This window comes from Esox lucius, chromosome 14, assembly GCF_011004845.1.
Source record: "Esox lucius isolate fEsoLuc1 chromosome 14, fEsoLuc1.pri, whole genome shotgun sequence".
Classification (NCBI taxonomy): Eukaryota; Metazoa; Chordata; class Actinopteri; order Esociformes; family Esocidae; genus Esox; species Esox lucius.
This window is the reverse complement of record NC_047582.1, coordinates 19,100,104-19,123,645: the sequence shown is the minus strand read 5'-3', so window position 1 is coordinate 19,123,645 and position 23,542 is coordinate 19,100,104. Positions and strand designations below refer to the sequence as shown.

General features: G+C 39.1%; 1 protein-coding gene across 1 annotated transcript; it reads right to left on the bottom strand.

Annotated features, from left to right (window-relative positions):
- Positions 1–113: 113 nt before the first annotated feature.
- traf2b (Tnf receptor-associated factor 2b) lies at positions 114–22,006 on the bottom strand. The gene is made up of 11 exons (XM_020053751.3): positions 21,761–22,006; positions 14,820–15,027; positions 8,222–8,300; positions 7,830–7,928; positions 4,156–4,317; positions 3,944–4,018; positions 3,594–3,668; positions 2,208–2,432; positions 1,712–2,015; positions 1,152–1,300; positions 114–1,019 (listed from the first exon to the last, which is right to left on the bottom strand). Exons 2-11 carry the CDS (start codon positions 14,996–14,998, stop codon positions 801–803), a joined length of 1,566 nt encoding a protein of 521 aa, XP_019909310.1. The 5' UTR covers positions 14,999–15,027; positions 21,761–22,006; the 3' UTR covers positions 114–800.
- Positions 22,007–23,542: the final 1,536 nt, after the last annotated feature.

The following is a 23,542-nucleotide window of genomic DNA, read 5'->3' as shown; positions in this document are numbered from 1 at the left end:
CCTGTGGTCTGACGAATCAAAATGTGTGATTCTTTTCATGAATCATGGATGCTGCATCCTCCAGACTAAAGAGGAGAGGGACCATCTGGCTTGTTATCAGCACACAGTGCAAGCATGCCAGCCAGCATCTGTGATGTATGCGGGTGCATTAGTGCATATGGCATGGGTGACTTGCACTTCTGTGAAGGTCCCATTCATTTTCAGCAAGACCATGCCAAATCACATTCTGCACATATTACAACAGCATGGTTCTGTTGTAAAAGAGTCCAGATGCTAAACTGACCTGTCCCCTACTAAAAACATTTGGTGCATTATGAAGTGACAAATAAGGCAATGGAGACCCAGAACTGTTCAGCAGCTACAATCCTATATCAAGCAAGAATGGGAAAACATTTCACTTTCAAAACTACAGCAATTGATCTCCTTAGTTTCCAAATCCTTACAGAGTGTCGTTAAAAGAGGTGATGCAACACAGTGGTTAACATGCCCCTGTCCCAACTTATTTGAGTGTTGCTGGCATCAAATTCAAAATGGGCATGTATTTTAACCAAAAACAATAAAATTTCTTGGTTTCAATTTCATATCTTGTCTTTGTACCAAAATAGGGATAAATGATTTGTACATCACTGCATTGTTTTTATTTGCATTTTACGCAGCTTCACAACGTTTTGAGACAGTTGTACATTATCTAAGATATTCTTATAATAATAAATATGCATATTATAATATAACTTATGCCATAATTTCTGAATATTTGTCTGTGTTATTTGATGCATTTGTGTAGGGGGCTTCCACAGCCTCTACAAACCTGTGAGGTCTACAATAGCCTTGATGAATATTGTGTCATCACGAAGGTAGGAACTCTTGCCTGCCAGTTTAGCCAATGGGCAGAAGAGTGGGCAACCACTGGCTATGTTCATCTCACTGATTGGTCGCTGAAAAGAGGTGGAGCTTATGTCGGGCCTGAAGGCATCAATGATATGCTCCCTGTTATTCTGATCCAGCAGCATCAGAGTCACCTACATCAAGAAGGTGAAAAGGGATCATCATTTGTTACATAATACATTTTGCTGTTGATACTTTAGATATAGTATAAGTTTGAGTGAATACAACATAACTAGAATCAAGACAGAGACAGGCAATAAACAAACCTTCTGACTGAAAGGCCATTTTAGAAGAGCGTCACACTTGCCCCTCATCACCACGAAGAATAGAGAAAGGTGGGTCCCTCGCCCTGTTCCATCTCCATTCAAATACAGTCTCAGGCACATCTTATAGCCATATTTACTGGAGTAGAATGCTGTGGAAGAATAGAAACTAAATGTATATAATTATTTGCTCCCTTTGATAAAGACTGCATACAATATGACAAATGTAAAATCATTAAAAAAAAATTAAAATGCTCAAAGAAAGAGAATACAGAAAGTGTTAAGTAGTGAAAATGATTAGCACCCCTGTTCAGGAGTCAAGCAGGATAACAATGTTACCTTTTTAAAATGGGTTTTATGATAATAAATGATTCCTCTAGAAAATGACTCCAGGAGATTAATTACACAGGAGATTTAAGATCTGTGGAGGTTCTGGGTCCCTTCCAGTGTGTTCTCTGATCACACAAACATATGAGCAAAGCTCTTTTTATTTTTATTTTCAGGTTTCAAAATCATTGGCAACCCTCTCTTGCGAGGATAATGACAATCAGGGTACATCTAACCTGGTGAAAACATGGCCGGCGTTCGCCCAGCCACCGCGTCTTGGCGGCGTCGTGAGAAGTCGGCGATCTTCCAGACGAAGACTCCGTCGTAGGTGCAAAACTGGAGTTCTCTCAGAGTCTGGTCGGTCTCAGCCAGCTGGAGGTCCCGCATGGTGAGAGTACGTTCCAGCTGACGCACCTTGTTGCTGAGGTTCTCGATCTTCTCCTGGTCCAGTCGGTGTTGACGTGAGAAGGCCTCCAACGTCAGAGAACTCCTCTCCACCTCTCTGTTCAGGACACACACGATGTTCTCCAGCGCTGTCACCTGCAGTCACACAACACAGGCGGCTGTGCGTTTGAGTCATGGCCCTTACACCCTACGAACTGATAGGCTATCTGCCGCCCACATACGAAAAAAAGTCATGTACGTGTACCTACATCTTACGTTACAAACAACATTGCGCTACAGGCCAGCATTTAGGCCATCCGACGTGACCGTAGACCAAATAAAGCCTACCTTCCGATCAAGGCCACATGTCTGTCCAGGAGCAGCGTCTGCAGTAGCGGTGGCCCCCTCCTCTGGAGCGCGGTACAGGCCCAGACCAGAATCCTCCTGCCACTCCCCTGGCCCGTGGGACTCTGGACGCGGCAGCTTCCCTGTAGACAACACCGTCGCTAGGATCAGACGCATGTGATCCATGACGCTGGTCTGCTCATGGTCACTGTGCTTCCCATTATCGATCTGTGGTGACAATACAAACAGGTTTAGCACCCTGGGTTGACTAGTCAGTTCACTGTATGGTGGTGTTACTCCTGACAACCTAGGCAACAGTGACTACAGTCTTGTTTAAGATACCACGTTGCTGTTTACTCTACAACCTTATCCGCTCAAATTAAATACTTACAAGAATAGGATCTCTGAGGTGATTTTTAATGATAGCATTTCACTAATGTTTCATTTTTATCAGCTACCTTCACCAAAACCAACTTTTTTTCTCTCCATGGCATCAGAACAGAATATTTTCTTTGCTTTATTAAAGATGCTAAAATATTGACATCAGACAAGTCACTACTGCAGAGGCCCAGGTTTAGAAAAACAGGCCATTGGTAATTTCAAATGCCCTTCAATATTGAGATACAACCTGGAATGAATCCTATTGTAGGGAGCTAAACCGGGTTAAACATACATACATAAACAACATTTACTCTTTACAAACACTAGATGTCATGTTTGAGACTTGTCTCGAGGTTGTCAAACAAGGACAAATCTAAAAATCGGGCAAAATACTTCCTTTGGGATAGTATTTAGACAGGAACCAACGTATAACATCTACACTTTACAGTTTCCTTTTTTAGGACAGATTCAGACCAGTCCTAACAACATTATCAAGTCTGAACCACTGAACCACTGACCCCCCCAGGAAATTCTTTAGCCAGTATTTTTTAAATTTAAATCTACAGCAAATGAACACCATGTTCAAGTGGATTTAAATCTGGAGATTTAAGACCATTAAGATTTTTGGCCCTGAATAACTCTCCATTTGCTATGGCAGTTTTGGGTTACGGTCTTGCTGTATAACGAAGCTCCCTCCAATTATTTTAGAAGCACTTGATTGCAGACAAGATGTTTCTGTACACTTCAGAATTCATTATGTTGCTGCCATCAACAGAAAAACTAAGACCAGTAAAACAGGTCCAGCAAAGCTTCTGTCATTCTGCTGGAAAAGTCTTATGTAGATATTTTGACTGCCAAATGTGGTCAGGCCTAAGAAAATCCTTAGTAAAACAAACCTTGGTTCCCTCCCCAAAAACAAGGAAACATTTTGTTTATAGATGTGCATTGTTCAAATCTCTTAAGTAGGGCACTGTAGTATAGATAAAATGTTGTTGATTATAAACGCACCACAGCCTTGCAGCCAACCTCACTGAATGGACATGCAGTCTTAGAGTTGGCACATGATCTGCTGTGATCTAGAAACTGAAAGGAGGAAAGAGGATATCAGGGTTACGGAGATACATTTGGGGTTAATCCCACAATTATTTCAAATTTAAAGTTGATGACAATTGAGACTCAGTAAAACCACTTAAATTCAAAGGGAAGTACAACTCAGTTTCTCTCAGGGGAACATGTCATGGAAAGACCTAGTTCTAATATAGGCTGCTAAAAAAAAATAGGTTAAAAAAATAAATAAAATAGGTATCAGATGAACTGACCTAGAAATTAAACCAAATAAAGACTGTAGCGATACAGACCTTTTCCCTGGGTATCTTCTTCTTTCCACAGGCCTTACACTGCATGGGATACTTCTGGCAGATTTCATCATGTGCCTGTAACACAGAAGGACTAGGCATGACAAAAACCAGTATGGAGAAACCCCAGAAAGTACGGAAGATATTCAAAAAGCATCGCATTACCATGTGACTCCAGAGTATTACATCTGTATAATTGTGGACTGATTCTTCACCTTGATTTCCTTGAAGTTGAAGGAGGCTTTGCAGTACTTGCAGTTCAATGTCCTTGCTTCACATTCTCTCTCGTTATGTCTGTCCTTCTCACTGCACAGGATGAGGACCCGGCAGGCTTCACATGGTACCCGCTCGTACTCGCACTTTCCCTCATGTTGTGCCTAGGAACGAAATCAAAGTCTAACCACTGACCATTTGTAGAAGGCACATGACTACCTGGCAGTCCACAGTGGTGTAGTACTCTAAGATACTGCCTCGGGCGCATGCGTGCTACTGCAAAGTGGCTTCAAATCTAGCGTACCACTATTTCAACAAAATCCCTCTCCTCATTATTCCTATGAACAAAGTATACAAATGCCCCAAAGAATACGTGGCACCTTAGTTTGTTAATATCCATCATTGCATCTGCATGTTTTGATAGTGTGAATGAGATCAATTTCCCTGTCAAATCTCACATCATTGGATGTACCTGACAAAAAGCAGTAGTTTAATGATCAGAACTCTTGATCAAATGCAGAAATGACTTATTATAATACCAAAGACACCCCCCCCAAAAAATAAAAAGGACATTCTGCAACTGACCTGCAATCCAGTATCCCAGCTAAATATGATTAATCTGTTTAGTAATGTTTCTGGCTACAAGAATAAGATAGATATTCTTACCAAGAAGGATTCAATCCTTTTACACTCCAATACACTTAGTTACTTTTTCTAAGTGATACTGTTAACTTTCTCCTGCTGAAAGACCAACTTGAGGCAACATTCCACATTTTAGAGAACTCTCCCAATCTTCTCATTAGAAATAGTTAATGCTTTACTTATTCCAGGATATCCACATTCATTCAAATGTCCTATTACAAACCCACTTATCTGATACTATACACTATAACACAGTCAGTAAAAAGCACCTTTGTTAGTTGCAGGGAAGATTAGGTCTCTTTTACAGTTGCCCTATTACATTAAACTATGAACTCTTATAATTTTACAGTTGAACCAATTATATTTTACTATTGGTCTGTAAATGTCCACGCTATCATGTTCTGGCTTGATGACACCCTGCTCCCGTTCAGCTGGCTTGGCATTTAGCATGACAGATTAACACCCTTTTTGAAGTTTTTATGTCCCCCATGCACCATGAGAAGTCACTTTAGTTTTAACCCCATCACACATTTCACAAGGGCACACATTGAGCTTCAGACCACTCATTTCTGTTCCTGACAGCGAGAAATCCACCTTCACCCCTTTTAGTTGAGGGGTTTTCAAACCTGGGGGACCCCCAGGCATTCCATGTATTTGATGCATTTCTTTTATTACAGTTGTACTGGTGGTAGTAGTAGTATTAATTAAAGACACCTGCTCTACAAACTGTGTAATAAAATGTATGCCCTTGTCCTATTTCTGTCTATTTTATTCTTTCATTTTAAAAGAAAGAAAACATTGTCTAATTTTCTTGTTAAAAAAGGCATAAGAAAAAAACGTTCTACGAAGAATTTCACACAGTCCTTTGTAATTAACATCAAGTTAACCTCTAGTCTTCAAATATAATCGACAGTTGGGCTAACTAATCAGTTGCATAAACAAGTTGATAAGCAGATATTTATGGCATTTATAATTTCTACATCAAGTTTAACTGAAAACCACCACAACCAAGCAGGAAGATTTGACTGTTGACTTTATGCTGTGTTAAATAGAAACATTGTGACGCTTGCAATTTGTGATATAAACTCAAACACCGCTTACTCAACAACCGTCCATCGAGGGTGTCACACCAAAATGAAATGTTTAAACACAAATTCAAACATAAGTGACTTAAACCTTGTCCCTAGGTTGAAACATAAGTGAACCCATCTACATGTGGCAAGATAACATTTCAGAGTTCGATCACAATCGCCTACAGACAAGATGACGAAAAGACCAGCGAACACACACAGCGCTTCTGCAACAACAAAAAGCACAAAGCTAAACGCTCATTTACACAATATGGCACGACTGCCAGACAGTGTTACTTCCCCCGCATTCTCACTTAACTTACACAACACACTCAATCCATGCTGTTAGATCATGCTGTACCAGTATGTACCCTGTGGAACCAGTCATATCCTGTTACTCTCCTTGTTATAAAACAGCACATGGTTTGGTTTTTAGGCCAAAGTTTCACTTCTCAAGAAATGAAGTTTCTGGTTTTCATTCCCAGGAATGGACAATATAGTTTTTGCTGTTACAATTACAGGGCAGGTGGAACCAATAATTCACACAAGAGCAGTATTGTCATTGCATGCCTGAAATACTGGGTACTTTCCACAGCAGCCTACCATTTCATAAATAACATTTGGGACTTCCCAAGCCTGTGACAACAAAGGCAGATCCTATTTCACTCAACTTGCTGCCGTGGCCTTTTGCTATTGGTTCTCAATAGTAAAAGAGAAAGGAAGGACACCCTATCAGGCACTGTCAATTCAAAACATGCACATGAATAGTCATTTAAGACAGGCAATGAGAGACCAGTAATTTGATGTGTCAAATACATATTTTAAAATGGTCAACCTAAAGATGTACAGTGGATATAACAAGTCTACAAACCCCTGTTAAAATGCCAGGTTTTTGTGATGTGAAAGAATGAGACAAAGATAAATCATGTCAGAATTTCTTGCACTTTTAATGTGACCTATAAATTAATTGAAAAACAAACTGAAATCTTTGAGGGGGGAAAATTTAAAATAAAAACCTCACAATAACCTGGTTGCATAAGTGTGCACACCCTATTATAACTGGGGATGTAGCGGTGTTCAATATTAAAACAATCACATCCAAACTTCCCAAGAAGGATCCAAATGTTAAATAGAAGTTGTTACATGCCATCATTTTAAGTGACTCTGATCAATCACAAATAAAGTTCAGCTGTTCTAGTAGGATATTCCTGACATTTTCTTAGTTCCATCTCAGAGCAAAAGCCATGATCCGCAGAGAACTTCCAAAGCATCAGAGGGATCTCATTGTTGAAAGATATCAGTCAGGAGAAGGGTTCAAAATAATTTCCAAAGCATTAGATATACCATGGAACACAGTGAAGACAGTCATCATCAAGTGGAGAAAATATGGCACAACAGAGACATTACCAAGAACTGGATGTCCCTCTAAAATTGATGAAAAGACGAGAAAAGTGGTCAGGAAGGCTTCCAAGAGGCATACAGCAACATTAAAGGAACTGCAGGAATTTCTGGCAAGTACTGGCTGTGTGCTACATGTGACAACAATCTCCCATATTCTTCATATGAATGGGCTATGGGGTAGGGTGGCAAGACGATGTCCTCACAATCTGACAGACTTGGAGTGCTTTTGCAAAGAAGAGTAGGCAAATATTGCCACGTCAAGATGTACCATGCTAATAGACTCCTACCCAAAAAGACAGTGCTGTAATAAAATCAAAAGGTGCTTCAACAAAGTATTAGTTTATGGGTGTGCACACTTATGCAACCAGGTTGTGAGTTTTTTATTTTCCACCCTCAAATATTTCAGTTTGTTTTTCAATTGAATTGTTCACGTTATAGGTCACATTAAAGGTGGAAAACGTTCTGACATGATTTATCTTTGTCTCATTCTTTTACATCACAAGAACCTGGCATTTTAACAGGGGTGTGTAGACTTTATATCCACTGTATATTTAACCCATTACCTCATATTCTTTGACGCAACCAGTCCAAGAGCATCCCTCATTGACACATTTGGCTGGAAGGCTGGCAATTTCTCTACCGGCCGCATTGTCTGGAAAAGCCTGAGGGGGGGGACAAACAGTGCAGGGATCACATGTCTGTCGTGGCGATTAGTGAACTGGGCATGTTACAATCTAAGACGAACTTCTCATGTAAGGAAGTCTGAAAGGTTTCTCTCTCTCCTTTTTACGTTTTGTTTTCTGAAGCCTCCGAAAGGCACAATTGTCCAAGTCCCTGCTTCCAGGTGTTCACAGCACAACAACACTGCTGGGGGGTCCATGAGAGGGCAGTACAAAATTGTCTCAGTGCCTCCAGCAATGTTCTAGACAGGAAAATGAATGGCACAGAGGCTTACCTCATTACTGTTAAGAAGGGACTGTGGCTCCTCGTATATCTCCTCCTGGCGACAGGCTTCACAGGGCTTGGGGCCAGAGCTGATGAAGGAGACACGTGTTATCTCACCATAAAACATGATTTCCGTGGCCGGCTAAAGGGCTCTTAATGAGTTAGCCTCACCTGGTCCACTACCAGCATCTACGGTGATTACCAGAAGGCTATAGAAATATGAGTCATCCTGGAACTATGTAAACAGCATACACTGTGTATAAAACACAAGAGCAAGACACTAAGAATAGGCATCAAGAATACTACAATTAGTGGGCAAAGGCAGACATACAGGGACAGAAACATTAATATGCAAACACAAGCTAAAAATATGTTTATATCTACTAATTTGTTGAATGGATTTAAAAAGACATGGAGAGGAGTCAGACCACCAGTAGACTAAACAGGGCTGTATATGGAGATAATTTACATTCCAAATAGGTCACATACCAGAGCTTCCTGTGGGGCGGTAAGTAGGTGCATGACTAATGCAGCGTTTCCACTGGTGCTTTACCCCAGAACCAGGGTCACACCTATGTTAATGTTGGCTCCAGACGTTCCCGTTTCCACTATTCATTTGGCACGAAGGACTTAAGGAGGGTCTCACGTGGGGAGGGAGGAGTAAACTATCAACCCGATTTAGTTTTCCGGTTATGAAAAATGAAAGGCAATATTTTTCTGGTAGTAAAATGTAATTCAAATAACGCCATGCTCAGTTTGTTTACAATCCAGCGTTTGAACTTGAGTAGTAAAACTAATTTCTTCCTCAAATTCCTGCGATCAGCTCTTTCACCTACACTTATAACTATAAGCCAGTGTATTAATTATTTAGTTTGATAAGTATTTTGTCAAAACGATCATACGTTTAATTGAATGATTTGGGATAATTGAGGTCATTATATATTATAAAAGGGTCTGCAGGCAACGTCTCGGTCTCAGCGTTCCGTTTTTGCCAGACCACATAAGCGGAGCCGTCCTAGAAGACCAAATGTCACTCACTGACCCTTGTTAAATAGCATTGTGGTTAGAGAAGCGGACATGCGACCTATAGGTCCAGAGTTCGTATCTCCTCGCAGGTGAAGAGAAGCAAGCATTATGAATTATTCCGTATAGACGAAACTTCGCTGGCTAAAACCTCCAGTGACTACATTATAGTAAGCCTGAAATAAGACTGTCCCCCCATACGGAAAATAAATGTATTTTAAATATATTTTTGCAATGCAAAATGTATGTAGAATGTATGCTGAATATATGTCGAATACATTTAACTTCATTCAAAATACATTTCAGGTATCAAAATGTATTTCACCTTTTATTCTGAAATGTATACATACATTTAACTATATTTAAAACACATTTCAGCTATTATTCCGAAATGTATTTGAAAATGTATAAATACATTTCAGTTTTGTCCAAATGTATTTGACCGTCAACAATGCTCTCATTACAATTGTAAAGTATTATAGAAAATATTTGTATTTTATTTTATTTGAAGCCCATATTAAAATGCATTTTCCAGGTGCATTTTCCAGGTCCAAGTAAAATGATGAAATGTAATTACCGACGTATTGATTGATTTAGGTGTTTAGACACATTTTATAGATGTGTACATTACCAAAATATATTTCATCTTATTTTTTTTTTAAATGCATTAAATAGATTCTTTACAAATATATTTAAGCGGCCAATTTCAAACATTTTGACATACATTTACCCAATGTATTCAGGAACATATTTCCAAATGTGTTCGGAAATATATTTAAAATACATTTCTTTTCCGTATGGGTCTGGTGGATTTCGAAGTACGGATCCGTGCATGCGTTTTAGGTCAGAATAGACAAACATTTGCTGGCTACAACATACAGTAGTTACGTTATAGTGAGCCTAAACTGTATACGGTTATATTGCGACTGTGTCTGGCATGGAAACATTCATCTTCAGTCTCGCTAGCAATTGCTCAATTCTTATGATTATTCCTAAGAAGTTAGTAGATAAAGCCTATTACTGGCTAATAAGCTGTTCAAATGGCCAGTGGCAAAAGCTAACAGTTGGTGTCGCTATTTGTGGTGGAGGTAAACTTAATAAGAAATGTTAGTCAGTTCAACACAATGCTCAATAGCGACTACTAAAATGCGTTATGCCGTGGCGCAAAAATATGGTGCAAAAAACATATGGTGCAATAACGCAGAACAATCATTGGACCCAATACCACCCACCCATACCATTATGGATGTGCAAAATCATGCATAGTCTGGTGGCAGCAGACAGTGTGGGCTGAAGGCATCCTTTGACATCCGGATGTAGGGTGGGAGATTACTCATTACTTATTTCCCAATTGCTCAGGTCTTTGTAAATTGGCCTTTGATTAAATCGTTTTCTGAATGGCAGAAACCACTCTGAGTTCCAGCTTTGTTTTTGTTGAGACGAACAGTCACAGAGGTGCTGATTCAATTCTCTGGTAATTTTCAAGTCTCTGCTTTTGGGGCATTGAGCAACAATCTTGTTGAATATCTGGCTATTCCGGTCTGTCAGCATCAACTTGAGACAAACGGTTCACTTCGCCAATGCAATTTGTTCTACATATGCGGTCATGATTTCTGAGACTGTCCCGCTAAACACTGAATAATTTTGCAGTTTTGTGAATGATTAGTTGCTTCATGTTACTTTGAAAACTCAAAGATCAAATTGCTAATTATCAGACCTCTTCTATGGGGTGTTTCTTTTAATTTTGTCCACCCCCTGTATCTGTTGACAGTGAGGTATCAAGCCACTAAATCACCTGAAGAATTTCCTCTTCATAATATTAATACCAAATCAGTTAAGTCTCTCAGTTCTTTTCCATATTTGGAATACCAAGGTTATCCAGAGTCATCAGGGATCAAACTTTGTTACACCTTTTCCCAGCAGGGTGCTCTGGAGCATTTTCAACAAACATTAAAATCCCTGCTGTGGCTAGTGATGGGTGCTGGTGAAACAGGTTTCAAAACACTCCGAAACCTTTGCAACACAGTGGTGCCGAAACAGTGTCGAAGCTTGTTTGAAAGTGACCAAGTCACAAAATAAGCCAATTCGATCATCTATGCCAGTCCCTGAAATAAAAGCCAATGAAAATGGCCAGACTTCAAGAGTTGTTTGAAGTAGAAGACAGATATTATCAGAACAATTCAGTTAACTTGGCTTAAGATGTTATTGCTCTTTTATTAACATTGTAAGCTAGACATTTGTGATATGTTCCATGAGTAGATACCGCGTCTAGCTCCATTTAATTTACTATTCAGTGTTTAGGCCTATACGCAATGCCAGTGTATGCCACCCACTACACCACTCAGTGTATTTTCTGGGAGTCTTCCAGTTCCAGTACACGTATTTGGACAGCAGACGTTGCCAGCGTGCAATGTTTCAAAACAGTGAATCCTTTTTCGATGCAATTGTTTCAATTGGCTCGTAGTTTCCGAAAGCTTTGTTTCTCCCATCACTAGCTGTGTGTATATTGCACTGAAGTGGATTGAGGATGAAACAGCGGTCATAGCCTTCTGAACAATGTCAAGTTAGCCAGGGTTACAAGCCCTTGCTTCATTACCACTCGCCGGCTCTACTTTCCATGCTAAATTTGTTGGTCCATCAGGTCTTCAACCAATTATTTGATTGCCACTTCTGATTGAAGGCTAACTTCACATTAACCAACAGCCTGTTTCAGTTGTAGTTAAGAGGGAATCACGTGTAGCCGTCGACATTAAGACCTTCTTGGTGGCAGATGTTACTGGCACATGATGGGAGTCACTCAACAAGGATGTGACGTTGCTCCAGGCTTGTCTTTCCTTATTTCACTTTTCTTTTGCAGAGTTTTGTGGGAGGAGATGGGAGGGCCATCAGCAGGATGGAGCACACCAGTCATCATTTTACTGCTGTTGTGGTTCTAATCTTTTGTCACGCCTAAGACCAAGGTTGTGACACATGCATGAAGTTGGCCCCACACCCAAAATGGCCTTGATTTCCCACATAAATTAGTGTCTGTGTATAAACAGTCAATGAGTTTGTTAGCTCTCACATGGATGCATTGAGCAGGCAAGATACTGAGCCATGGGGAGCAGAAAAGAACTGTCAAAAGACCTGTGTAACAAGGTCATGGAACGATATAAAGATGGAAAAGGATATAAAAAGATATCCAAATGCCATGCAAATGCCAGTCAGTACGGTTCAATCAATTATTAAGAAGTGGAAAACGCAGGGATCTCTTGATACCAAGCCAAGGTCAGGTAGATCAAGAAAGATTTCAGCCAAAACTGCCAGATTAATTGTTTGGGATTTGAAGACAAACCCACAGGTAACCTCAGGAGAAATACAGGCTGCTCTGGAAAAAGACAGTGTGGTTGTTAGAAGGAGCACAATACGACAATAGTTGAACAAAAATGAGCTGCATGGTCGAGTTGCCAGAAAGAAGCCTTTACTGCGCCAATGCCACAAAAAAGCCTGATTACAATATGCCCGACAACACCTTGACATGCCTTAGCTTCTGGCACACAGTAATAAGAGACCAAAATGGAGCTTTATGGTCACAACCATAAGCGTTATGTTTGGAGAGGGGTCAACAAAGCCTATAGTGAACAGAATACCATCCCCACTGTGAAGCATGGTGGTGTCTCACTGATGTTTTGGGGGTTTGTGAGCTCTAAAGGTACAGGGAATCTGGCAAGATGAACGCAGCATGTTATCAGAAAATACTGGCAGACAATTTGCATTCTTCTGCACAAAAGTTGCGCATGGGACGCTCTTAGACTTTCCAACATGACAATGACCCTATGTTTGTCTGCCAAACATAGGCATTTTGCCAAGACGAATGGCCAGCTATACCACCTGCAAGAATTCGGGGCTTCATAGGAAACTATTACAAAAGACTGCATGCTGTTATTGATGCTAAAGGGGCAATACACAGTATTATGTACCAAAAACTGTAGCAACACAAACGAAATAAAACCGTCAAAAACAGAGCACAAACAATTGAGCCTATTTTGTGTGAATTTGGAACATGTTGGGAGGCTGAGTGACCTCAGAATGACATCTAAAATGTTCTTATATATAAACAAGAAACCAGGCAAGCCTAGTTCAGCCGGCCCGCAATAGAAAGTGGCTGACTCTTGGGATTCAAACCCGGGTCGCCCATTTGAAAGGCTGTGAAGTTAACCACTAAGACACAGAGCTGTACATTTGCCGACTGGCAGTATAATAGTTAATTGGCCATTCGTGAATGACATTGATACAGTTAAACTGATTAATGTTTCTTACTAAGTTTACCTCCACCACAACTAGCGTTTATGTGTGACGTTTGCTACTGGCCGTTTTAACAGCGTATTAGCCAGTAATAAGCTTTACCAGTATCTAACTTATAGTCATAAGAATTGAGCAATTGCTAGCAAGTCTGCCAAAGCTATTTCATTTCATGGCATAAGAACATATTTTTTTCTTTCATGGCAAAACAAAATACTTTTTTCTTTCATTTGTGAATGACATTTACACAATAACTATCAATAAAGGTGAAGATAACCAACTTTTTCATCTACTGATAAGACGAGAGAATTGTGGAATCTACCAGAAATAATTTATAAATGTTGTTGCTCTCAATAGATTCAAACTTATGTCTTCCACATGAGAGGCACGGTCTATAACCACTACGCCATGGCATTACATGTTTCAGGAGTCGCTAGACTCCATTGAGGATTGTGTGAAACCAACTAACGTTTCTTATTAAGTTTACCTTCACCATAGCGTCTATGAACTGTATTGCTTTTGCCACAGGCCGTTTTAACAGCTTATTAGCCAGTAATAGGCTAACTAGGATCTACTAACTTCCTAGGAATAATCATAAGAATTGAGCAATTTCTAGCGAGACTGAAGATTAACTTTTCCACGCCAGAAACAATCGCAATGTAACCATATACAGTTTCAGTTAAGGCTTACTATAACGTAAATACTATATGTTGTAGCCAGCAAATGTGTTTTTCTATCCTGACCCAAAACACATGCACAGATGCATACTTGGAAAATCAGAAAGTCGCAATATAACTGCAAACGGTTTTATTTCAGGCTTACTATAATGCAGATACTGACGGTTTTAGCCAGCAAAGTTTTTGTATATACGGAATAAGTCATAACGTGTACTTCGCTTTGCTTGCGAAGATATACGAACTCGGGACCTAAAGTTCCCAAGTCTGCTTCTCTAACTACTACGCTATTTGACAAGGGGTAGTCAGTCAGTCACTCAGAGACATTCGCTCTTCTTGGCCAGCTCCGCTTACGCAGTCTGGCAAAAATGACAGCAGCCCAAACTAAAATCTTAACAGCACAAACAAAGCACAAACCATTGAGCCCATTTTGCCAAAGTTTTGCATTGGGTGGGGGGCCAACTTCACCCAGGTGGTTGAGACAGCCAACCCCCAACGCAGACAACACTGCAGTGCTACAACTACAGCACTAGGCGGGGAAAAGCAGCATGCCCAGTGAGAAAGTGTTAATTAAAGTGAGGGTAAAGGGCAGGGTTTGCATAGCCGATGTGACACGGTCCAGTAGTCTACCTGGTGAGCAGTTTGAAACAGTGGAAACAGAAGCGATGTCCACACTGAGCCTGGACTGGTTTCCTTAGGACCTGGTGACACTGCTGGCATTGGTACTTTGTTTCCATGGAAACAGCCAGCACACTCTGGGGTATCCCTGGAAGGGAGGAGTCCAAAGAGGGGAGAGAGATGCGGGCCATGTTTCTCCATCAACTTCTGTCACCACTTCCTGTGTAAAAAAACAAACAAATGCACTGAACAAGACAAACACGTTTAAAGATTGTACTCTGTTGCAGTTCATGTAAGGAAAGGAGAAAGGTACACTAACAGGGATGAAAAACACATTTGTGCTTTTTTTGTACATATGGAAAATAACTATGAAATTGAAAAAAATATTGTTGCGTTCATATTTTTGTTCAGTATATTATATACCAGATGTATATACCAGATGGTTGGAATGCCCAATATATCGGTGACCATACAGATATCGTCCAATATATGTATAAAATAACATTGGTATAAAAATATAACATGAAGGGCCGATATGTAATGTGAAATCTAGTCACGTGCGTTTGTTTAGAAGCGCTGAAACAGCCTGCTCCATAATCACCCAGCTACATTTGTTAAGGGATCAAAATGGCACATGTATAGACTGAACTGTAAATGTCTGCAATGTGGGAATTTCAGTGTCCATGGATGACAACAGCCAGGCAACATGCAACGAACACTGTGCAGCAGTTATGCAAGGTGGGACAAAGGTAAAATCCTTCAAAACCAATAACTTGATCACTCATGAAGGCACATCACCCTGAGACAGAGATAAACATAAAAGCAAACATCCACCAGCTACAGCTGTAAGGCTAAAGCTAGTAGACTAGCAGCTAGGAGGATGTTGGATGACTTGTCGAGTATTCTGCCCAGTAGACCCTATTTTTCCATTGTTGCCCTACCAGAACTGAACAGTGTCTTGGAGAAAGACATTCACTTGCTGCTTAGTTTGGACATTACAGCCACCAGCTTCCTGACTGATATTTGGACAAGCAATGTCTGCCCTATCATGCAGAGTTTGACAAGACAGTGGATCAAAAAAGATTTTACTCTAAAGAAAGCTGTAACCCTCACATGAGTGTTCTGAGTTACAACTGCTTCCATTTCATTGGCTTCCCAGAATAATCTGGTTGTCGTCAGAGACCTGAACAGAACCGCAAAGATCCAGAACCACAACCGGCTTCTCTGGGTCCAAGATAATTTTAGATGGACTGAGGCGAAGTGTAAAACTGTCCTGTGGTGTGACAAATCAAAATTAATGGACACCGCGTCCTCCAGACTAAAGAGGAGAGGGACCACCTGGTTTCTCATCAGTACACAATTCAAAAACCAGCATCCGTGATGATATGGGGACACATTAGTGTACATGGCATGGGTGACTTGCACATCTGTATAGGCAGTCCAGACCTGTCCCCTACTGAAAACACTTGGCACATTATGAAATGAAAAATATGACAAAAGAGACCCCAAACTGTTGATCGGCTGCAATCCTATATCAATCAAGAATGAGAATACATTTCACTTACAAAGCAATAGCAATTGGTCTCCTCAGTTCCCAAACTCTTAGAGAGTTTTTTTTAAGTAGAGGCAATGCAACAGTTGTAAACATGTTTTAAACTTTTTTGAAACATGTTGCTGGCATCAAATAAAAAATGGACATGTATTTTTCCAAAAACAATAATATTTCTCAGTTTCAACATTTGATATGTTCTTTTAACTATTTTCAATATAGGGATACATCATTTAATTCAGTTTTTATTTGCATTTTACACAGTGTCCCAACCTCTTTGGAAACTGCATTGTAAAATACCTCCGTGACCTCCTAATCTTTACTATGGAAAACATTTAAAGCTCATCTTATCATATCCTTTCTGGCATTACAAGACTTTGTACAAATTGTATCAATACACCTCTAACCAAACACAAGTTTTCACAATGCCTTTGGTGCCCTGAAATACATGGACTACACATAAGTAGTATTTATTTCACAGGGTGTCCCCAGGTTTCAGCAAGTTAAACTAAATAAGAAACGTTAGTCAGTTTAACACAATGCTTAATGGTGTCTAGTGAAATACTCAAACTTGGCGTGATGTTACTGCGTGACAAAGTGTAATCTAATGTCAAGACGCTATACCGATATTTGGCGTACATAGTTTTGTGGTTTAGTGGTTAAAGACAGCCTCTCACACAGGAGACCCTGATTTGAATCCAGTGAGGACAACATCCCTACTAAACGGAGACCAGCCGAACTGCGCTTGACTCGTTCCTTTTCTATAGAGAGGCATTAAATGTGAATTTCTCCAAAGTGCTATAGTAAAATTGCTCTATTTCTGGTGTACCTATAGATGGGACCAACCTAAACTCAAACCCAGGAGACTCATCAACTAATTATGGAAATTTAGCCTGTAATGTGGCTTTAAGTGTAGCAGCATTCAAGTCGCCGTAGAGCTGCATCATACATTTCAATGTGAATTTCTCTAAAATGCTACCGTAGAATTTCTCTATATGTGGTGTACACAGAGGGGACCTACCTTAAGACAAACCAAGTAGAATCATTAACTAATTATGGGATTTGAGCATTTACTCTAGCAGCATTCATGTTTCCATAGGGATGAATCATACCTTTCAATTTGGTTTCTCCAAAATGCAACAGTAAAATGTATTTATTTGTGGTGTACACAGAGGGGATCTACTTTAACTCAGATCATATAGAATCCTTAACTAATTATGGGATTTGAGCATATATTGTAGCTTAAAATTTTGCAGCATTCAAGTTGCCATAGAGATGCCTTAAATTTCTCCAAGATGCTACAATAAATGCTTTCTATATGTTGTGTACACAGACGGGACCTACCATAAATGAAATCAATAAGAATTGTTAACTAATTATCGGCATTGAGCCTATAATGTATCTTTAAGTATGACAGCATTCAGGCCTCAATAGAAATGCACCATACCTTTCAATGTGAATTTCTCAAATTCTACAGTAATATTGCTCGATGTGGTGTACATATAGAGGGGACTTAACTCAAATCAAGGCGCTTTAAGTGTAGCTGCATTCCGGTCGCCATAGAGATGCATTATACCTTTCAATATACACTCACCTAAAGGATTATTAGGAACACCATACTAATACTGTGTTTGACCCCCTTTTGCCTTCAGAACTGCCTTAATTCTACGTGGCATTGATTCAACAAGGTGCTGAAAGCATTCTTTAGAAATGTTGGCCCATATTGATAGGATAGCATCTTGCAGTTGATGGAGATTTGTGGGATGCACATCCAGGGCACGAAGCTCCCGTTCCACCACATCCCAAAGATGCTCTATTGGGTTGAGATCTGGTGACTGTGGGGGCCATTTCAGTACAGTGAACTCATTGTCATGTTCAAGAAACCAATTTGAAATGATTCAAGCTTTGTTTCAAGGCATGATGGATCCATGTTCTCATTCTGTTTACGCCAAATTCTGACTCTACCATCTGAATGTCTCAACAGAAATCGAGACTCATCAGACCAGGCAAAATTTTTCCAGTCTTCAACTGTCCAATTTTGGTGAGCTTGTGCAAATTGTAGCCTCTTTTTCCTATTTGTAGTGGAGATGAGTGCTACCCGGTGGGGTCTTCTGCTGTTGTAGCCCATCCGCCTCAAGGTTGTGCGTGTTGTGGCTTCACAAATGCTTTGCTGCATACCTCGGTTGTAACAAGTGGTTATTTCAGTCAAAGTTGCTCTTCTATCAGCTTGAATCAGTCGGCCCATTCTCCTCTGACCTCTAGCATCAACAAGGCATTTTCGCCCACAGGACTGCCGCATACTGGATGTTTTTCCCTTTTCACACCATTCTTTGTAAACCCTAGAAATGGTTGTGCGTGAAAATCCCAGTAACTGAGCAGATTGTGATATAACCAGACCGGCCTGTCTGGCACCAACAACCATGCCACGCTCAAAATTGCTTAAATCACCTTTCTTTCCCATTCTGACATTCAGTTTGGAGTTCAGGAGATTGTCTTGACCAGGACCACACCCCTAAATGCATTGAAGCAACTGCCATGTGATTGGTTGATTAGATAATTGCATTAATGAGAAATTGAACAGGTGTTCCTAATAATCCTTTAGGTGAATGTACATTTCTCAACAATGATATAGTAAGAGTTCTCTATATGTGGTGTACATATTTCTTGTCCGGATCAAATCTATAGACAAACATTTTCTTCTTACATCGCATCTTCAGAAATGTATCTCGAAATACTAAATATTCAACCGACTGAGCAAGACACACGTATGTCTAGCGCCTCAGACTGCTTTCAGCTTTTTTTGACAGAGTATTTTCAAGAGTCGGCTAGGTTGACCACAGTAAAAAGGCTACGGAATACCCAGCACTACTTTGCATTGAATAGGTATTGCAGTATTTAAGACACAGGTTGTACCTTGAAATCAGTAATATGTTTTAAGTGTTTCAATAGAACTTAACAATACAATCGTTGTTGTTTATTTTTATTATTTTAGCTAGCACATTATATAGGCTAGAATTTCTATTATTTAATTTTAGAAGTGAAGTTATATTTCTCGTTTACACCTAAGTGTAGTTCATAATCGTAAATGCAATAATTTGCCAAAAATATCAAAATATTTTACATAGCCTAATTACATTTTATGGAGTTGAGGTTATAATACAAATTTTGCCTCATTTACAAGAAAGTGTTTAAGTTTCCAATGTTGGTCAGCTGAAATATGATAAATTTTGCTAATTTTGAAATGCTTCCCCATTTTGAAATCTTTGTCACTGACTCTTACAGAAAACAAACAATGACACACATTAAATATTTTTACCCAGCATGTGATGTGCAATGTTGATTGGCAATGTTGATCATAAACAATTAAGTTTATTTTTGAAAACAAATGTATGACTAATCAAGGATATGGTACTTTTGTAAGATTTAACATTTCAAATCTAACCAGTTTAAAATTGCATATTAATCAGTGACTTCACTTGCACTGAGACCTTAAAGAAGTAGTTTGCCATGCTTCATGAGAGCTGTAGCAAATTGTCCTGGGTGTGAGACCAATGTCGGTGTTCAGAGGGTCCTTGGTTCAAGGCAAGGTAGGGGTAAGGATGGACAGAAACAAAACGGTTGCATTGGTGCTGTGACCCGGATCACTGAGTTGGGCTCTGCCCAGCTTCTGGGATTGCAGGGGGGGGGGGGGGGGGGGGTCAAAAAGGGATGATTGGAAGTGCTACAAAATGGATAGCCAGTTAGCAATGGGCCACACATTAGAATCTGTATCTGCCCTCGCTCAGAGAACTGGAAGTAGTTCAGTAGTTGTAGCACTTTGCTCAATTAGGGAGACAGATGTCGATGTGTTTGCAGGGTCTCAAAAAAAAAGAAGAAAGGTGAATGAGATGCACTTCATGCGAGGCAACAAACACATCATATGTCTGTAATTGTTTTTCTTGTGATTGCTGTAGATATTTTTGTACATTACTTAAATACCAGGACTAATTTTGTTTAAATATTTGTTTGTTTTTCAATTTTTGAGTAAACACTGCAACTGCTAGTGAAGACATCTGAAGACGTCTTCAAGCTAGCGAGTGGCAACAATATATTGTCCCACATTCACGGTAACTCATTTTCAGCTTCAATGCCAGTGCCTAGCAAATATACTTAATATGGGAGGAAAGAAATGTCACCTAATTAGCTATGGCAACGGCACAAACATACGCCATTGCATTTAATGAGTAGTTTAACAAATAGTTAGACACAGACTGCACCTTCAAATTGGTAGTAAGAGTAAAACACTGAACTTTAACTTTAATTTTATTCAGTTTAATAGTACATTATGTAGGCTATGTTCTCCATTTTTAAGTGAGATTATCTACGCTGTTTACACCCATGTATGAAAATTGCAAACTCTATACTGTTACATTATTCATAAGGAACCCTGTGTGTGGGAATAGAAACTAAAACCTATTTGACAAGGAAAAACTCAAACATATGCACAAAATTATGCTGACATTATAGGATTAGTCTAGTTTCTATAGAAAACTTCACCAGGAAAGTTTTAGTAACACAAACGGATGGCTGAGGCCAAACATGCTAGATGATAGACTGAATTGTATCCTGGATACGCCTGGTCCATGTAGTGATCTCATATGTAATATGTAAACAATATAAAGGATTATTGAAAAACAAAGGAATCAGGTGAAATTGGGAGAACTATGTTGTTTGTAAATAAAAGTAGAGTTTACCAATAGGTTTTACATTTTATTCGTTAAAAACATCACAATGTTCCAAATTTGAACAAAAACACTGACATGTATTTAGCACATTCCTTTACAAATCTAAAAATACATTAAAAACTCACTGGTAAACTGAATTTAAACACTGGAATAAGAACAGCTCTTATAACCAACTCCCTCATGTCTTATAGTTCAAGTAGGCTTATAAACTATCCTATAGAGACTTAGCTTTATATAATACTTTATTATAAGATACAATATTTCATTAAAGTAATCTAGACGCACTCTGAATAATATCTTCTGGACTTCACTGATAGTAACGTTGTTTAATTCTTGTGTAATCATACGTTAGAAAATCTAGACCAGCAAGCAGGAATGTGTGATACAATTATAAACTCGCATTCCCTGACAATTACTAATGTATTTTGTTACCGACGTTGATCGTAGAATAAAGTGAACAACCAGATCACTGCAAATAAGCGCTAGAGAACACTTCCAAAGTAGAGTCCATTTCCTCATTGCCTGGGACAACAGTGGACATTTTGCCCAGGCTGACGCTAAGCACCCATGTACTGACGGTATAGTTTGACTTCAGTGTCCTGTGGAAGACTGCACACCGAAGAAGTTATCGGTTTGTGCGAGCCCTGTAAAATGAAACTATAAGGAAGTGTTGTACTCACCCAATTTATGTTCCAATGTGCTTGCAAGCAAGGCTGCGTGTACTAAGTGTGAGCGATTTATTTTTTCGTGAATGGGCGTGGTTTGTTACGCTAATGGCGGAGTAAAAACAATCGTAAGAGGGAGCATGAAGAGACCTACAGTACTGAAATATTCAATCAACCGTAGCTTACTATCTGATGGTCTACAAAACAAAACAAAATATTTATACAGAAATCAAATTGCTAAGCTCAGCCTTCTTCTGTGGATTTTATTTAACGTTTGTCAGACAACTTTTAAGGAACATTACCGCCACCAATTGGACAGGAGTTTGGACCAGAGACATAAATAAATTCTGCCGAATCGGTGCTATGTGCATGTTGTAACTTTTAAAAATGTAACTTCATTCTTTATCTTTTTTCGGCACTGTATCTAATAACACACATGTTGAACTATTCAAAATGTGTAAAGATCAATCTCAGGCAATTGTATTTATTCTTTTACAAGGTTTCTTAATAGAAGATTGTTGCATTTTTCTCAGTCCTGTTACCAAAACTCTTACAACATTTAAAATATCAATTAAAAGTCATGCCAGCTAGTTTCTTTGTTTTTCCCTCAATCAAGAGGTTATTTTACATAAATATTTGGTAAAATTTTTTTTACATAAAAAGTCACAACATATGCAGGTGAAATTTTAAAGGAGACCCCAACCTCAATATTTTCAATATGTAATATGTGATTCATCATACAACTTTTTAAATGATGGACAAAACATAATTGAAAAATAAGTTGTATATCTTTCTTTATTTAAATAAAAATCTATCAAGTAACAACAATGAGCACTTGAGTAACAGGAATCAGTGCTTGTGTGTGTGAGAATAATTGGATGTCACACAACGTCCTTCAAATAAACAAGGATAAAACAGAAGTCATTATATTGGGCCAAAAAGCCGTTAGTCTAAATAGCAACATAAAAGCTGTAACAATTGTGTGTGCATGCTTTGCAAGAGAGTGTGTATGGAGTGTGTGCTTGTGTGACTGCTTCTTCCCCAAATATTTCTTGCATTGTTTGGAGCTGTGCTTTATTTCATTTTTCTGTTGTGGGAGGAAATTGGCTCCATATCAAACACTGTCCACAGGGTATTTATTAGGATCCCCATTAGCTGATGATTAACAAATGCATCCGCTACTCTTCCTGGGGTCCACACATAACACATAACACAAATACAAACGCCAAAAAAATAATAAAAAAAAACAATGCACAATCATACACTGAAACAACAAATTGTCATGAAATACATATATACATACACACACTCACATATGCATACATACACATACATAAACATCTACATACACATACGGAAAAAAAAGAATTCCATTCAACCATAGCTCTATACAACACAGCACGTTGTTTTGAGTTTGTTCTAGATTTTGGAATAATATATTTACCAATAACGGCATGCCTCTTGAGATATGTATGTACATTAGAGCTCAGAGTTGCCTATGCAGACAATCCGGAGTAAATTCCGGATAATTAATTTTATTTATAAAGCCAAGGAGTGATGCTTTTAACCTCTCATCAACCGGTAACCAGTATAGTTTGCCGTGCATTTTGTTAAAATTAGCCCTTAATGAACAGCAAAGGGTTAAACAAGCAGCTCTATTCTGAACCCTCTGTAGTTTCCCTAAATTCTTCTTTGTAGTTCCTGACCAAACCACAGAGCAGTAATCTAAGTGCGATAACACCAGTGTCTGCAAAACATGTTTAATTAAATATGGATTTAAAAACGAATAACACCTTT

Excerpts from the sequence above, each read along its gene's own strand:
- traf2b (XM_020053751.3), bottom strand. The coding sequence starts at position 14,998 with ATGGCCCGCATCTCTCTCCCCTCTTTGGACTCCTCCCTTCCAGGGATA. Across the intron at positions 8,301-14,819 it reads TGTTTCAAACTGCTCACCAG|CTCTGGCCCCAAGCCCTGTG; the intron begins GTAGACTACTGG and ends CTCCTTCATCAG. Across the intron at positions 7,929-8,221 it reads CCCTTCTTAACAGTAATGAG|GCTTTTCCAGACAATGCGGC; the intron begins GTAAGCCTCTGT and ends CCCCCCCCTCAG.